General features: G+C 44.4%; 1 protein-coding gene across 1 annotated transcript in view; it reads right to left on the bottom strand.

The window, feature by feature from the left end:
* The window catches only part of VAV1 (vav guanine nucleotide exchange factor 1), a 50,902-nt gene that overhangs the window by 1,020 nt on the left and 31,171 nt on the right, over nt 1–18,711 (bottom strand). The window contains 15 exon segments of the mRNA XM_004277280.3: nt 1,212–1,363; nt 2,682–2,796; nt 4,729–4,816; nt 6,290–6,406; nt 10,387–10,418; nt 12,722–12,787; nt 13,100–13,236; nt 15,800–15,845; nt 16,022–16,044; nt 16,138–16,235; nt 16,465–16,566; nt 17,382–17,491; nt 17,788–17,920; nt 18,338–18,423; nt 18,515–18,601. Of these exon segments, the coding sequence (XP_004277328.1) occupies nt 1,212–1,363; nt 2,682–2,796; nt 4,729–4,816; nt 6,290–6,406; nt 10,387–10,418; nt 12,722–12,787; nt 13,100–13,236; nt 15,800–15,845; nt 16,022–16,044; nt 16,138–16,235; nt 16,465–16,566; nt 17,382–17,491; nt 17,788–17,920; nt 18,338–18,423; nt 18,515–18,601 (1,392 nt within the window).

The raw sequence follows: 18,711 nt of genomic DNA, 5'->3' as shown, positions 1-18,711 counted from the left end.
ATGATGGATGGATGGGTGGGTGGATGGATGGAGGGATGGATGGAATGATGGAAGGATGGATGGATAGATGGATGGATGAAATGATGGATGATGGATGGTTGGATGGATGGAATAAAGGATGGATGGATGAAATAAAGGATGAATGGATGGATGGATGGATGGATGAATTCTTTACAGCCCAAACCTTCCTAAACATCCCAAAATCCCCCCTCAAGCCCTAACTGTTCTCTACCACACACTAAATTTACCCTCCAAGGTTCCTAAAACTGTTAACCTAAGCAATTATCTAGGTCACTTTTCACATGTTTCCCTCTGGTAGAATTGAAGCTTCTAACCAGTGTCTTTATCTTCATTCAACAAATATTTTTTGAGAAACCAGTACAAGCAAGGCAGTATTCTAGAGGCTAGGAATTCATCAGCAGATGAAATAAAGAATACTTTCTGCCTTATGAGACAAAAATAAGAACCAGACAGAAACTTTTTTGAGAAAATTTAAGTTCCCTCCTGAAAGTCCAAATTCAGGCAAACAAAAGATCACAAAAGGCAAAAGCAGTTGGTCTCAGTTCTGCCTTTTCATGCATTCAATAAATATTGATTGACATACTATGTGACAATCAATGTTCCAGGCACTGGTGATACTGCAGTGAACAAGATAGAAAAATCCCTCCCCTCGTGTTCCCCAAACATGCCAATCACTCTCTCACCCCAGGGCCTTTGCACGTGCTGGTTCCTCTGGAATACTTTCCCACACCTCCCACCACCGATGACCTGGCTGACTTAACTCACCCCTCAGTGATCAGCTTGATCTCTCAGAAAGGCATCCTGACCTGCTCCCAGGATGAGCTGGGGGTTCCTTGGGGGCTCCCAAGGTGCCTTATGATTCCCCATCTCAATCTCAACCACTCACCGTTGTAACTGCATGGTTACAGGTCTGTGCTTCTCACCGAACTATGAGTTTCAGGAGGGCAGTGATTTTACTGTGCTCATTTTTGTCTCCTTGGCACCCAGCTAAATGCCCGACCCATAGTAGGTGCTCAATAAATAAATGCAAGGTGCATAAATGAAATCTGTCCCTTCATCCCTTCCTACCAGGGAAGCCCTTCACACGAGCCCCTGCCCACTCACTCCACTCCATCATCCCGTAGAGCTTCACGAGAGCCAGCTCACCCCACACCCTTTCCCTGGGGCTGCCAAACTCCACCCCAACTCACCCGGCCATAGATCTCCCCTCGCCACCAGCCCTGCTGCCCCTTCTTGTTAAGGATCTTGATGATGTCACCCTCTTTGAGGGACAGCTCTGATCGGTCCCGGGCGCAGAAGTCATAGCGGGCTTTGGCTGTGCCAAAATACTTGGTGCTCCCTGCTGTGTGGGAGAGAGCAGAAGTGGGAAAGGGTCCTGGAGCAGACACACACCTACCGTCTGGGGGCAGTGGGAGGACAATGCTCCAATAGACCAGGATGAAGAAGGGCTCCTCAGTGCTTCCTTCCGCTGAGTGTTGGGTGGCCTGTGTTCTGAGTGTACACAGCTGTCTTCCCAGAATCATCCTTCTAGCCCAACCAGCATCCAAACTTAGAAAGTAATACCAGTTATGATCTTTTAAATGTTACGTATATATTCATAGTGAAAGAAACAGAAGAAAGATGTGGAAGTTCTCATTCTAGATAATATTAATTATACTAAAGAAGTCCAAGGGTTGAAAAAGAGGGAGAAAGATAAGAAAGGGGAAAACTTTCCAAAGTACAATATTAAGTGGTATTGCAGACTATAAAATTAATTTGTAGTATTTCTGCAAATAGGCTAAGATTGAACATCCAAATATTCACCGGGATGAATAAGTAACTTGCAGACAGATAGAAACATTTATTTGATTGGGTGATGAGAATAGGGATAATTTTGGTCTCAGTGTCGTAATGTTATGCTGGTGTTGCTTTTTCAAAAATATAACTTTTGAAGTGGTGAATTGTTATTTTATTGGTAAACACTTTAACAATAATTAATTTTAAAATCCCTCTTTAAAAATTTTTTGGACATGTATGTAAGAATTCAGAAACTCCACCACCCAGGCGACTTTTCTGAAAAACGTACTCCAAAATGCACTCCAGAAAAATAAAATTCGAATCAGAATAAGAAATTTTAAAAATAAAGGAAAACACAGAAAACAAGAAATATAGACAGTCTAAATAATTCTTGATATTGAATTTGCAAAGTGAAATGCAATGGTGAAGAAAAAATTCCTAAAATATAAGGTATGATTGTTTTCATTCATAGCAAACCGTAGCCTACATTCCAAATAACTTCAACAAACCAGGTGAGTAAGAGATACAAAGGAAAAGGAAAGAAAGAGCGTACTAAAGGTCTTGCCTTTCTGTGGGAGAAGGTTATTGATACTAATTCATGCCTGATATTGATACAAAGGCTTAAAATGTGTAGGTGAGAACGCTTCTGGTTCCTAGTGTCCTCATCTTCCCAAATATGAAAGTAAACTCTTTCGTCCAAGTAAATGGATATGCAAATCTCTCAAGAGCAAAGGGACAAACTGGAGGTGGGAATTAGCTCAACCTAATTTTCACAGATAGGACTTTTCTATGCTCACAGGAAGGAATGTCCACAGCATCCTCAAACTTTCCCTCCACAATGGGAAGGAGCTGGCACAGCAGGCCCCCAGCTGGAGACAGCCTACCTGGTGGTTTGCTGATGGCTCTCCTCTCAGGCTCCTTGAATGGGAACTGCAGGGTGGTGTCCAGTGACTTGAAGCAATCCTTCAGAGAATTTTGCTGGTAGAATTCTACCAGCTCCTGCAAAGAAAACAGCAGGACAGATGCTCTCCCAGAGGGCCAGCCCACAATGGGGACACAGCTGAAGGAGCCACATCCAACTCCTCATGTGAAACAGGTCCTCCTTCTGGCCTCCCTGGCAAAAGACACCTTGAATGCTCCCCACGATGGGGAGCTCACTCTCTTCCTGGTCAGCCAGGACCATTTTATGGTGAAGAAATCACATTGTCTCAAGACAGTTCTCCTAACAGCCAGTTCATTTCATGATAAATGTACCAAATAATCAACTTGCCTGATGACCAGCTCACCAAAACCAACCCTCCCTGGTGTCAAGAGCACTATTTTTACAAATAATTGTAATAATAATAAATGCTGTTTACTAAGTACCTACTGTGTGCTGGTCAGTGTGCAACCACACATCATCAAAATCTCCTAATAATCATGGGAGGTGAAAACATTGATGAGTCCCCTAGTTTATAAATGGAGAAACTGAGTCACAGAGAAGGCTCGTGCAGGGTCCCACAGCTTGAAAAGGGCAGATCCAGAATTCAGTCCCAGGACAGGCAATAGAGTGTAGCAGCTAAGAGCTGGCCTCTATAATAAATTGATCCGAATTCAAGTCCCAGATGTGTTGCGTTTAAGAATATTTCTTCCACAAACGCTCAACCTGATTCTAACAGTGGGGAAACAGTCACGTCAACATTAACAGTCTGCAAAACAAAATGTCTTATGTTTTGGAGTTCTAGACTTCAAAAGTTACAAAGTCATGAAAGACCAAAGAAATAAATAAAAGACTGGGGAACTATCGCAAATTAAAAGAGACACTAAGGAGATGAAAGGAATGTGTGATTCCCCTAAATATATCCTAGGGGGAAAAGGTTATAAAAGACATAATTCAGGCAATCAGGGAGCTTGGAAAATGGGCTGTGTATTATTATAATAATTTTGTATCAATGTTCAACTTCCTGACTGTGATAATGATACGGTAGTGAGCAAGAGAATGTCTTTGATAGTCATGCTAAAGCACTTATAGGAAGGGTCATGATGCCTGCAAATTACTCCTAAATAGTGCAGAATAAATGTGTGAGTGTGTGCGCAGAGAGAGAGAGGGAGAGAGAGAAAGCCAAAGAGGAAGAATATTAACCATCAGTAAATCCAGGTGAAAGGTCCACAAATATTCATGACACTATTCCAGCAACATTTCAGTAATGTTTCAGAAATAAAAAATGGGGGCAGGCAAAATTTTCAGAGCAAAAAGTTTGGGGGCAAAATAGATTTGTGGAATGAGTGAACAGTCCCTCATCTTTTGGGCAGTCAAAGATCCATTCGAGGCTCAAGTGAAATTTGAGATACCTTCCTCCCCCAAAAATGCAAATATATGCAAATTTATGGATTTTCTTTCAGAGGATTCCCAGGATCCTCAAGCATCCACAGACCGTGGGTAGGATCCGTGTGCCTTAAACCAATGGGCTTAAGATGTCTAAAAGACAGCCCCAAATTATAGGGCACCAAATAGAAGCAAAAACACTGGAAAGGCATTTGGATTCTCTGTGAAATGGTCTTTAAGCAGATTAGGCAGAGCTAAATCTTGACATCTGACAAAAATAGGGGCTCTGCTATTCGGTGATACCAGATGAGGACTAAATCTCAGTTTCCCGCATGTGTGAAACGGGAACTCAGAGAGTGAGTTGAGCGGATGACGTGCAGTCCTATCTATGATATGTTTGGCACTCGGTCAGTGCTTTGTAAATGTTCACTGATGCTACTGTTGTTTTTGTTGTTATTCTTCTTCTCCGTGTTGATGATTAGGAACATGAGTTTAAAGCCAGTTGCTCCATAGTGCCTCTTGGAGGGGCTGTTCTGAATGTAGGAAAGGGGGTCCCAAGGTGGAGCTTCAGAGAGGGTCCTACCTAGATTCTGGAAGGCTGGGTTTAGGGATACATTGGCCCTTACCATAAGCCCCCGGAAAGCCTTCTTCTCTGTAATCCGGTACAGTCCTTCTGCTGTCATGATTTTAATATGCTTGACCTCAACATTATACCTGGAAGCAGGGAAAGAGAGCGAGACGGTCACTGGGTCCTGAGTCTGGGAATTCAGTCCCATCTCCTGTCGAGTCTCAGCCCCATGCTACACACCCCCAACCATGGAAGAAGCGTTCTTGGCTACTTCAGGGAGGGGGCGACCACTGGAGCCCGACAGGATCCCTTCCCTGGAGCCTTTGCTGCTCTAAACCTTAATTTCTTGCTCCATATAACAGGACTCATCTTCCTTGACCCACGGAGTTGTTGAGAAGTCAAAAATACCTTATAAAGAAAGCACTGCTGTAGAGTACATAGAATGAAATCTCCGCTTCCACTCATATGAATGACCATAGAATCTAAAGGATGTGCGAGAAGGGATCCATTTCCACCAATATGGCGGACCACAGACTAGTAAGGAAGAGGCATGAATTAGCAGAAGTGGTTCTGCCAATATGAAGAACTAGATAACCAAAAAAATCTCCTACTCAAAAAACCCCTAGAAATGCCGTGAAAAAAATGCTGAGCTCTCAAAAATGTAAGGGAAATCCCCAGAGGCCAAAAATGAGGATGAAACTTAAAAGTATATGTCTTTTTACTCTTTTTTTTTTGTTTTTTTGGCCACGCTACACAGCTTGGGGAATCTTAGTTCCCCAACCAGGGATCGAACCCCAGCCCCCAGCAAGAGAAGCACAGAGTCCTAACCACTGGACCGCCAAGAAATTCCCGAGGAGCATATGTCTTAATCACATAGAAATATGAGATGAGTTACTGGATCCCTGTTGGGTAGAGAGTTGGCACTGAGACCCACCCACACCCATAAGGGTAGACTGTCAAAAAGCTACATCCTCAGGAAAAGAGGTGGTCTAGAAAAGCCCACCCATGAGCACAGCAGGGACCATGTGAAAGCTTGTCTCAGACCCAAAACAGAAAAGTCACCCTTGAGAATTCATAACCTCAGTCCTACCCTCTTATGGGTTTAGTATTTATTCTTAAACCACCTGTGGAGTCTGGGAAACTAAGGAATTAACCCAAAATATTTTAACCTGAAAAAGAAATGAACTTGTTGGTGATTCCCAACAGAAGCAAATGCAAAATCTCTGGGGACCCAGGCAGCAAAGATACCCACAGGGAAAGCCCCACTTAAAATCACAAGACCCAGTGACAAAACCAACAAGGAAACAAGTCACCACAAGCAAGAAGCTGAACCCAAGAAACAGCAAGGCAGGAAAGCCGGGGTCTGCAAGACTTGGGTCCAGATTGCATTTCTGCCTCTTCCTAGAGTATGCTAAATGCCTCCCGGAGCCTCGCTTAAGAAGCGTATCTCTTTCCTGTGGGTTGCCAGTCGAGTAAAAGAAATCAGAAAGATTAAAAACACCTAGGACCCTGCAGGAGCTCAATAAAAGATAACTATCGCGACTGTACATCTTTCTTCTTCCTAAGCACCTGCAGTGCCCAGGTCACAAGGGGAGATAGGTCAGGAAAGGAGGAATTACTTAATGCTGATGGCAAATTCTGCAGCATCTTTCACCCTCTGTCGCACCAAAAACGTCCCGTCCGAGCGGTTGGTGAGGATGCCTTCCGCCGCGGCTCGCTCCATGGGGCCCGCGTACCTGTCGAGATACACCAAGGAGAAAGGTCCACACAGCCCCTATGTTGCCCTATTGAGGCTGCTTTTCCCCCTAACCGCTGTGATTTCTTTTTAAGTGAATGACAGCCTGGGTCTAGCAGCGCCCTTAGACGCTATAAACCTTGGGGGAGGCATTGGCCAGAGTCCCGAAGTGGCAGTGGCCATTAGATATCTGTAAGTCACACCCAAGGTTTCACCCCTGGATTGCAGGAGACAACTCGGTCCTTTGGGTGTGACTGTGTCTCCGTGTGACACAATAAGAAATATATATTTGGTTTCTGTGCCCCCCACCCTTTCCTGGCACGCAACTCCTAAAAGCTTCGGAATCTCCGACGTGATAAGTGTCTTTTTGTGTGCTAATGAGATGACTGGGGGCTCTTTGATAGCCTCAGGATGGGGGCTGGTGGCCGGAAGAAACAACCACGTGGTTAGAGGGTTGGAACTTTCAGCCTCACCCCACCCCTACATATGGGGAGAGAAGAGGGGCTGGAGGTTGAGTTCACTAATGGCCAGTGATTTAACCAATCTTGCCTACGTAATGATGCCTCAACCAAACCCCAACCAAATGGTTTTGGAGAGACTCCAGGTTGGTGAACACAGGGAGGTACGGGGAGGGTGCAAGCCCAGAGAGGGCGTGGAAGCTCCGCCCCCTTTCCCCATACCCTGCCCTGTGCATCTCTTCCATCTGACTATTCCTGAGTTGAATCCTTTTATAATAAACTGGTAATCTAGCATGGAAACTGTTTCTCCAAGTTCTGTGAGTTTGTGTTAGCAAATTACCAAACCCAAGGAGGGGGTTGTGGGAACCCCCCATTTATAGCCGATGGGTCAGAAGTAGGGGTGGCCTGAGCTTGTGATTGGCATCTGAAGTGGGGGATTGTCTCGTGGGACTGAGCCCTTAATCTGTGGGATCTGATGCTAACTCCAGACAAACAGTGTCAGAATTGAATTGAATTGTAGGACACCCAAGCTGGTGTCTGGAGAACTGGAGAATCGTTTGATGTAGGAAGAAAATCCCACACATTTTGGTTTTAGAATTGCTGAGACTGTGAGTATAGAAAAACAGTTGTTGGGTTTTCTTTCTTTTACTTGGAGTTTGTCATGCCTGGACAGGTATTTACTGAGTGTCCACTGTCTGTCCATCTCTGTGGTCACCAGGACGGAAATAGGGTGAGGAGAGTGAAAGATAGCCTCAGGTACAAAATTTAAAGGGCAAAAGCCCCAAAACTCAGATATCAAGATAAATAATAACAAGTAAAATAAGTAGTATTTTAATGCAGTATTTTTAAAGTACAAAAACATCCATAAAAGGAATGAAGTACTGATATATTCTACAACGTGGATGAACCTTGGAAACGTGATGCTGAGAGAAGCCAGTCACATAAGGGCACGTACTGTATGATTCCACGTATATGAAACATCGAGAACAGGCAAACCCATAGAGACAGAACGTACATTAGTGATGGTCAAGGGCTGGGGGAAGGGGATGGGGGTGATGGTTAAGGTGACGGGGTTTCTTTTTGGGGGGTGATGAGAATGTTTTGGAGCTAGATAGAGGTGATGTTTGCGCACCATAGTGAATGTACTCGATGCCATTAAATATATCGGGCTGGCCAAAAAGTTCGTTCGGGCCTTTCCGTCCGGGAAAACCTGAACGAATTTTTTGGCCAGCCCAAGAGATGTGAAAAATAAATAGAGGTGTGACTATGAATATTTTATGCTGTAAATGTAAATATATAACATAAATAACATATATTAATTATAGATAATATATAATTATATGTGATATATCAGTGTGGACATGAATATATTTATGGCATAAATTTAAATATAAACATAAAAATATAACTATAGATAACACAATTATAAATAATATATAAATATGAACATGAATGTGTTTATGCTATAAATGTAAATACATAACATATATATTAATCATATACTATATAATTATAGATAATATATGTGGGACTATGCATACATTTGTGCCATAAATTTAAATATATAACATAAATAATATATATGAACTATAGACAATACATTTATCATATAAAATATGAATTATTTATTATATATAAATACAAATATGTTTATGCTATAAATGTAAATATGTAACAATATATATTAATTATATACTATATAATTACAGATAACATGTAAATGTGAATAGGACTATATTTATAAGTGTGAATATAACATAAATAATGTATGTTAATTATACACAATATATCATATAGATAATATATAAATATGAATACAAATATATGCTATAAATATAAATATATAGCATAATATGCATTAATTTTATATAATACATAATTATATGATCCATAAATGTGAATATGTAATATAAACTTAAATATTAACATAAATGCCACTTTGGTTAATTTTAGGTCATGTAAATTTCACCTCAATTTTAAAAATAAGTTCAAAAAAAATCTGTGATGAGCAAAATGTCAAAATTTTAAATAAGGACAAGATCTGACTCTGCAGTTGCCTGATTCACCACAATTCACCTTTCCCTACTCCCAGCCCTATCATATCCTGTGCCTTTATTTACAGTTTTGGTATTTTGCTCATCACAGATTTTTTTTGCCTTGCTTTCGATTTTTTAAAATATTGCATTAAAATAGTATGGATCTCGATGCCTGAGCGTTTTGGCACCCCCTTAAATGTTGCACCCAAAGTCAGGGTCTCACTCTCCTCAATCCAGTTCTGGCCCTCGTGACCTGGTGACAACATCTGGCAGGGCAGGGGCAGAGTGGGCACAGCCTCAGGTGACCACGGTTTAAATCCTGGCTCTGCCACCTAGTTGCTCTGTGACCTCGGGAACTGAGTTTGCTACTTTGAGCCCCAATTTCCTTTTCTGAAAAGAGGAGATAAAACTGCCCATCACAGAGGGACATTTTTGACAAACGGCAATAATGCAGTTGGTGCACCTCATACATGGTAGGCATTCACGACACGGGTGTGTTATTATGCCCTTTGTGTAATAAGGTCAGGCTTTGGAGTCAGCCAAGCTTGGGTTCGAATCCGACCTCCTTCACTTCCTCACTTTGTGATACTGAACAAATCACTTGTCCTCTCTGAGCCTCGGTTTCCTCCTTTGCAGAAAAAGAGTAAGAATAACACGTACTTCAAAGTGTTACTACCGGAATTGAATGTGTCCTTGAAGTGCTGACACACGGTCATAAAAACAATACCATAGCATGTCCGAATCTAAGATGCCAATGATTGTAAAATTCACTGTGGTTTCGTGGGCAATTATGAAATAAAAATTAACTACCCATAAAATTAAGCAGAAGACTCAGACACCACTCATTGTAAGAGCCGTTCCAATGCCAGAGATGTTAAAACGTGGGGGAGAAAAATGTGTATTTTAGAATGCATGAAATGCAGTCGTAACAACGGGTGCTAATAATAACAGATAATAAAGTGCTTTTTGTGTGCCAGGAACAGAGCTAAGCACTTTATAGGCTCATGGAAACCACCTAACAGCCTTATGAAGCAGATATTATTCATCTGTTTTCCAGAGAGGAAAGCTGAAGCACAGAGAAGTTGAGTTACTGGCCAAAGGTCACAGAACTGGATAATATTGGAGTCAGGATTTGAACCCAGGTCAGTGGGCTCCAAAGCAACACTGAAAACCTCCATCCCTCACTGCTCTATCAGTAGTAGGTGCTTAAAAAAAGGGGACGTGGGGGTGGGGAGAGGGAACTGCCATCATATCATCACCATCATTTTCCTTCCAGTGAGAACATAATGTCCCAAAGTCAGGGACCTTCTTTTGTTTGTTCTCTCCTCAGCAGCCCCCAGCATAGGGCTGGAGCCAGCAGTTAATGCCCAAGGTTTGAAGAATGAATAACTGATTGGTTGGTAGCCCCCATCCCCACCCCAATGCCCAGCCCAGGCATCCACCCCAAAGCACCCCAAGTTGAAAATTTAAAAAGTGGTTCTACTTACCAGAGATGAACAGACAGGTCCTGAGGGGGACCCTGGGGACACAAAGACCAAGACTCAGGGCAAAGGGTCCAGCACGCAACAGGCTTCAGGGCACTACATTCATTCATTCATTCATTTTTTCCACTATCATTTATTGGGGGCCTGTTGTGCCAGGCACTGTGCGTTTCAGTGGAAATACAATCCCAGAATCCAGGGGGAGAAATCGGTCCACCCTCAAATGAACCAGCTTTAAAGAGGCAGCTACGTTTGTAGGCAGAAATTGGAGAGACATTCAGATCTTGGCTTCCGAATGCCACGTTCCAATGAAAGGACCCAGGCTCCTTGGGAAAATGGTTGATTCCAAGATTGGGGCAGAAAAAGTACAAGAGAAGTCTGCTATTGTGCTAGAAAGTAAGGAAGGGCTCAAAGAATGATGGGGACATGTCGAAAGGACAGAAGAGCCAGCCTGAAGGGGCTCCCATTGGTCAAGGGTGGCGCAATTTTAAAATAAAAATCCAGGAACATTTCCTGAGATAGATAACACACAGATACATAGATAGACACATAGAATATTGATTGATAGATACATAGATACACAGATAAATACAAAGATGATTATTAGATAGATACATAGATGATTGATAGATACACAGATGGATACATAACATAGACAGATGATTGATAGATACACAGATACATAGATACACAGATGATTGATAGATACAAAGATGACTGACTGATACACAGATACACAGATAAATACATAAATGATTATTAGATAGATACATAGATGATTGATAGATACACAGATACAGAAGGATACACAGATAGATGCATAGATAGATGATTGATAGATACACAGATGATTGACAGATACATAGATACAAAGATGATTGATAGATAAATAGATGCATACATATATAATACCTAGATATATAGATTAGAAGAGACAGTTCTTCTTTACAATAGAATATCTGCTAATAACTTCGCAGGAAAGGATGGAGTTGGAAATTCATAATGTAACTCCACAGTGGAGAAATGACCCAAGCCAAAAAAAAAAAAAAAGTCAAAGATATTTTTGGGAAAAGTATAAACATGTACTCTGGATTACATAATATATAATGATTTATATTAAATATAATAATTTATATAATAGTATAATGTCCTTGTTGAATTTCATGTCTTTAAAAATCATGCTGTGATTATACAAGAGAAGGTTCCTGTTCTTGGGAGATATTCAGAGATGAAGGAGAAATACGTCTGTAAACTTACTTTGAAGTATCTCAGGAAAAATAAATAATAGACATTTTGAAATAAATAAATTGTGCAGAGAAAGATGATAGAGCAAATGGGACAAAATGTTAACAGGTAGTGAATCTGAGTAAAGGATGTATGGAAGTTCTTTGCATTATTCTCAGGACTTTTCTGGAAGTCTGAAATTACATAAAATGAAAGGGACAAAAACGGGACTTTCCCTCTGCAGGCTCCTATGAGGTCTGTGAAGCAGGCAGCAGGGTCATGAGGGAGGATAAGGTTTGGGAAGAGTGGGGAAGATATTAAGTCATCATCAGGAAGAGGGAATCAGGGGCTTCCCTGGTGGCACAGTGGTTAAGAACCTGCCTGCCAATGCAGGGACACGGGTTCGAGCCCTGATCCGGGAAGATCCCACATGCTGCGGAGCAACTAAGCCTGTGAGCCACAACTACTGAGCCTGCGCTTCTAGAGCCCGCGAGCCACAACTACTGAAGCCCTCGTGCCACAACTACTGAAGCCCGTGCGCCTAGAGACCGTGCTCCGCAACAAGAGAAGCCACCGCGATGAGAAGCCCGCGCACCGCAACGAAGAGTAGCCCCCGCTCGCTGCAACTAGAGAAAGCCTGCGGGCAGCAATGAAGACCCAACGCAGCCAAAAATAAATAATAAATAAATAAAGTTTTTTAAAAAAGATGAGGGAATCAGGGGAGCGGGGAACAGGTGAAGAAGGACAGGGGCCGGGCAGAGTTGTGGGCAGGTCTGTTCCCAAAAGCTGGGCAAGGAGGCACGGGGTGGGGAGTGACCCTGTAGAGGACTCTGTTCAGTGCCCCAGAAGGCAGGCAGGGGTTGGCCAACCTTCTAGACCCCTGCTTCTTCTCCTGATGATGGAGAGGATCTTCATACAAGAAAAAACAAAGAGAAAAGGACTGGTCACCTTTCCCAGGGTGGCCCCCACTCTGGGCTCAGTCATTGAGGTAGGGAGTGACCTGCCATGATGGACGGCCCCCTCCTGATCTCAGGAGAGTCTCCCCAACGCTGCAGAGGGTCGCGGGACCCTCTCTGAACTCCCCTGCCCTCTCTCCAACCAGACTTGAGACACTCACATGCACGTAGGGCTTGACCCTGTTACAGGGAAACCAGCCAACTTCATTGGTAGACGTATTCCTGCCCTAAGAAGATGGGAGGGAAAGATGGACAGAGAAGTTACAGGCATCCAACATGTGTGTCTTTCACCCAATGGCCACTCTGCTTGGCCATCTATCTCTCCACGGCCTGGATGCCCAGAGAGGTGTCAATCAGTATCAACTTCCTGGGAAGACCACCAGCTCAGAAGGGCCAGGCCAGCCCCAGAAATCCCCATAGACGTCACTCTCCCCAGAGCAGCCATGTCCAGTTGTGCCATGATCCCATTCCCAAGATCACCTACACCCTGACCCCAAGCTCAGGTCCTTCTCCGTCACTCCCACAGCCCCAGCCTGTACCTCCCACCAGTTCTGTTCGGCTTCCGCCTTGGTGAGTTCCACAATGTCTCCAGGGCTGAGGCGTAGAAAAGGTCCGATGGCTCCAGGGGGTGGAGGCAGCCCATAGTACTCCTGGCACACCTCCATCTTGGGCAGGCCTGGAGGGGAGGGGAGGTGGTGATACAGTACGGCTGGTAGTCCGGGACTTTCAAACCTGAGTCTCACCGCTCACCAAGATGGCGAAAATTAAAAAGACAGACAATACGGCAGCACCAAGTGGTGGCGAGGATGTGGACGGAGCAACTGGGAGTCACCTGGATTTCTGGATTCTACTTTTTTTTTTTCCCTTGAAGAAGTTTTTCATATGAAAATACTTTAAATAATTTTTTTGGCAAAAACAGGGAGGGTGGCCACCACCCCGTAGCCCATTCCTACATGGCCGTAGGAATCCACTTTGGAAAACTATTTGGCTGTATCAGCTAAAGCTAATTCCACTCCCGATAGATCACCAAGAGAAATGAAAACATAGGTCCCAGAGAGTCACAGCCAAGAATGTTTACAGCAGCTGTCTTCACAAGAGCCAGAAAAATGGGCAACAAACCCAATGTCCTCAAGGAGATGGATACACACAGCACAAAATACAATAAGCAATGAAGAAGAACAAATGACTGCTTCAGGCAGCCGCACTCGTATGCAGTAACTGAGTCCCTGCTGTACAAGTTCATGTGGATGAAGTTCAAGGGCAGACAAAACTAATCTATGATGATAGAGGTCAGACAGTGGTTCCCTCTGGGAGGCAGGATGGACTATAGCAGTGAGTATGACCAACACCATCCAGTAGAACTTTCTGCGATGATGGAAATGTTCTATACGTTAATCTGAATGGCGGTTACGTGGGTGGAAATTCAGTGAGCCATACATTTAAGATTTATTCATTTTATACACCTTATGGTATGTATTTTCTATCTCAATAGAAATATTTCAAAAAACAAAACACAGAAATATTTCTATCTCAATAGAAAATTATATATTTATATATACAATGGATATGAGCAAGTGTATATATGTGTACATATATACGAACATATATGTATTGGCTATGTTTAACTATATATATAGAGAGAGACTCACATACACTCATATATATTTCCTCCTATTGAGGACATTTGGGTTGTCTGGTTTTTGACCAATAAAGCTGATATATGCATTTTTGTATAAAGCTGATTTTATACATATGTATTATTATATTATATATATAGCATATATATATATATGTTCTTACTATTGAGGACATTTGAGTTGTTTCTAACTTTTGACTATTACAAATAAGACTGATGTATCTATATCTAGCTGTAGATATAGAACTACAGCTAGATATCTATGTATCTGGATAGATAGATAGATAGATAGATAGATAGATAGATAGATAGATAGATAGATAGATGATAGATAGATCGACCTGAAACTGAATCTTTACACTGATTCTGTATGACTGTGAGCAAAGAGTTTATTTTTCTTGGCCACACCAAGTTCTTTAATAATGCCTTGCCGTCGTGCTTCCTAGCCTTCGTGCATGCTGTTCCCTCTGCCTGGAACACCCCTGCCTCCTCATCTGTCTGACTACTCCTTACCCTCAAGTGTCCACTTTAATGCCACCTCCTCTGAGAAGCCTTCCCTGAAGGCTCAGATTCATCAGGTCCCCTGGTTGAATGCTCTGGAAAACCCTCTACTTCGCCCACCTCAACTGCAATGACTTAGCCAAAGTCTGTCTCCTGCTACCAGCCTGGGAGCTTTGCAAGGACAGGAAGCACACTGTTTCTAGTCACCATGTGCCCCAGACAATATATACAGTAGATGCTGAATAAAAATCACCCACCACGACTATGATCCCACAAACATCATTAATATATACCAGAATCCAGCCTTTCCCCACTGCCATTGGGCTAAAAAGAATTCTGGCTTGGCCAAACTCTGCATCTCCTGCAACCATCCAGTTGGACTACACTTTGCTGAAACTACTCCATTATGATAAGATTTTGTGATACAGAATCAGTACGAGAAGGGATGAGGTACGCCCAGCCAGCTAAGACTACAGATGGAGTTTGTCAGCGAGAAAAAAAGAAGGGTGGGGCGGGGGGGCAGTGAATAATAAAAGTGAATGGGAGGGGGTGGAGGGATAAATTGGGAATTTGGGGTTAATGGATACACACTACTATATACAAAATAAACAACAAGAACCTACTGTATAGCACAGGGACCTATATTCAATATCTTATATTACTGGATCAATATAGTAATAAACTATAATGGAAAAGAATCTGAATATAGATAGATAGATAGATAGATAGATAGATATAGATATATAGATATAGATATAGATATAACTGAATCACTTTGCTGTACACCTGAATCATTGTAAATCAACTATACTTCAGTTTTAAAAGTACGCATATACATAAAAATGTAAATGGGAGAGAAAGAGCATCTTAACAAGGATTTCTATGTTCTGTGCATCCCCTTCACAGTGTTTGAGCAAAGCTAGCAAAGAATTTGAGTTCGTTATTTATAAATTCCTTTGGGGTTTCTAGGACTGGAACAAATGCTTTATAAGCAGGGCATTATGTGGTCATTAATATAATTGTTGAGATCTGCCCCTGGACCAGCATCACTGAGGCAGACTAGATTTATTTCTGCCCCACACAGCGCCCCCTTCTGACTCACCCAGCTCATTCCTCTTTTTGTCTTGAGCCCGCCGATGTGGCTTATCCTGGAGGGAGAGACCAAGAAAGCAAGTATCGCTACCTGTGCCCAGCCTGAGGGCTCCTCAGCCCTTATCTGAGCACCCAGCAAAGAGCCATGCCCACTGCCAAGGGCTCCCGGGTCCTGCCTTCCCTACCCACCCCCCTGATTTTCCACGCACGGAAAGGAGCATGGGGGTCTTACCTTCTTCATAGTTCCTGCAAAATCTATGAGAGGGTAAAGGAAATACTAGTTAGAATGGGAACCCCCCACCCTCCATGCAGAAGCAAGCCCACCTCCCAACTTCAGTCTCCTGGTACCTTGCCCGTGTCGACCACATGGAGGGACCCTCCCCAGACACTCCTTGTGTGCAGGTGCACGGCACCGCTGGCAACGGTAGCCCTGATAGAAAGTGCCTCTGGGATGCAGGGAGAAGATAAAGAAGAGAGTCAGTGATGTTGAATGAACACAGCCAATCGTTTTACCAACAACATAAAGGGCCCCTTTGTGTTCTCTTTAGAGCAGGACAGAGATGGAGAAGCTAAAGGTCAAAGGAGGGCCTCCCCCCTCCCAACTCAGGGCCATGACAGTCAAAGAGGAAGAGCCAACCCAGCCCAGGACCCAGGACCATCCTCCCAGACTCCCACCTCAGCAGCATCTGGCAAGCCTTGCAGGACGTGGTGTCCTCAAAGGAAAACATCTGGAAGTCATGCCCGTTGGCAGTGGCGTTCTCGGGGTAGATGTTGGAGCTGGTGAGGGAAGGTAATTCCATGCAATGGAACAGGATTCAGCCATAAAAGGGAATGGAGTACCAACACACGCTGCAGTGCGGATGGATGAAGACCTCATTCTTTTTCATGGCTGAATACTATTCCATTGCATGGATATGCCCTGTTGTGTTTGTCCATCCATCCATTGATGGACGTTTGTATTGTTGCCACCTTTTGGCTGTTGTGAATAGTGCTGCAATGAACATGCGTGAAGACAGAAAGCGGATTCGTGGTTGCCAGGGGCTGGGAGCAAGGGAAATGGGGAGTGATCACTTAATGGTTGCAGGGTCTCCTTTGGGGTGGATGAAAATGTTCTGGAACTGGATAGAGGTGATGGTCGCACATTGTGAATGTACTAAATGCCATTGAAATGTACACTTTAAAATGGCTATGTTTGGGGAACTCTCTGCTGGTCCAGTGGTTAGGAGTCCGTGCTTTCACTGCCAAGGGCCTGGGTTCAATCCCTGTGGGGGAACTAAGATCCCACAAGCCGCGCAGCACAGCCAAAAAAAAAAAAAAAAAAGTCTAAGTTTTTCTTACGTGAATTTCACCTCAAGAAAAAGAAGGAAGAGGAAGGATTTTCAGGCTGGTGACTGAAGCTTACAAAGACTTGGCATTCTGGTGATGCATACAACCTTAAAAGACTGTCCCTCTCATTTCCCAGATGAGGAAACTGAGATTCAGAGTGGTCCCATGGCAGAGATGAGACGACAGCACAGAATTGCCTCCCAGATCCTGCACCCAAATGCTACAGTCCTCTGAGGATAGAAAGATGGAGGAGGAGGGTGTCTTACATGGCCATCTCGAACTGCTCCAACCACTTCTTCTTCAGTTCTCGTGTCTTGAAGAACAGCTCATAGCCCTGGGCACCTTGGTCCTCAATCAGGAGGAACATGTGAGTCCACTGCAGGGAAGCAGGGTTGAAAATGAAGGCACCTGCTCGGAAGAGGGTGGGACCACACGCCCATTGACCCTACCACTGTGGGGAGAAAAGGGTCAAGCCAACTACAGCCTGTCTGCTCCCAGGAGAGCCATGCATGTGTTACCATGCAAAGGGCTGCCCAGGAGAAGCAAATACACGTTCACAAATCTCAAATCACACAACACACGCACTGGCATTCCAAAGACTAAGTGGAGAGCTCCAGCTGCACTGAGGCTCCCCAGCACTGAGGTTCCCCAGTTACAGCCTCCAAGCCTCACCTTCTTGTTGTCCCGCTCTCCGGAGGAGTCATCTCTAACCTGGAAGCTGTGCAGGTTCACAAAGTCCTTGAGGTCGTAGGTGTCCCCTCGGCGCTTACAGATGAGCAGAGCTTTGTCGAGCAGGAAGGCGTACCTGGAAGCAGCTGGGTCAGGTGCCCCTGTCGGGCTCCTCCTTAAGTCCCCACCAGCTCTCTGCCTGATCCCCTCCCACCTTCTGGGCCCCCGCCCTGCTGTCCATCTAGGATTCCTGCCCTTTTCGTCCTCTGTGGCCAACTTGGCCATGCCTACCTCACCCACGTGATCTTTACAGGTCCTGCCACCTGTCGTTCTTGGCTCCTCCCACGCATCCATGCTGGCTCTGCCCCGCCTCTCCATCTAGGCTCCACCCACTGGTCTGTGTGGCCTCACCCACCTGTCTATCTAGAAATAGGGCCAAGCCCCTGCCCAGACTCCACTCCAGATCCGTGTTGGCTCTGTCCACCTGCCTAACTAGTAGCCTGGCCCCGCCCCTGTCCAGGCTCCACCCCAGATACGTGCCGGCTCCGCCCACCTGTCCATCTTGGAGCGCCGCTCCACAGAAGTGATCTTGAGCTCGCCATCGATCTTGGGTCGGCCATAGTGGGCCAGAGACTGGTCCTACACAGCAAACAGGGTGTCTGGTAAGGGGCCACGCAGGAGACCAAACCCCCTCCCCACGTGGCCACGGCCCTGGCCATGCCCGCCTCACCAGGTTCTCGATGGACAGTTGGAAGTTGGTGATCTGCCTCAGCGTCTCGTTGTCACGCTTGACCTCGTTCACGCACTGTGCCAGGTCCTGGGGGGGGGAGAGGGGTGAGCCTGGGCCCCCCCCACCCGGCCGGAGACAGGGGGTCAGCCCCCAGCAGCGGCTGGCAGAAGGATGTCACTGTCCCCAAGGGCGACGCT

Source organism: Orcinus orca, chromosome 3 (assembly GCF_937001465.1).
Source record: "Orcinus orca chromosome 3, mOrcOrc1.1, whole genome shotgun sequence".
NCBI classification, from domain to species: Eukaryota; Metazoa; Chordata; class Mammalia; order Artiodactyla; family Delphinidae; genus Orcinus; species Orcinus orca.
The sequence above is the reverse complement of the archived record's forward strand: the minus strand, read 5'-3'. Positions and strand labels throughout refer to the sequence as shown.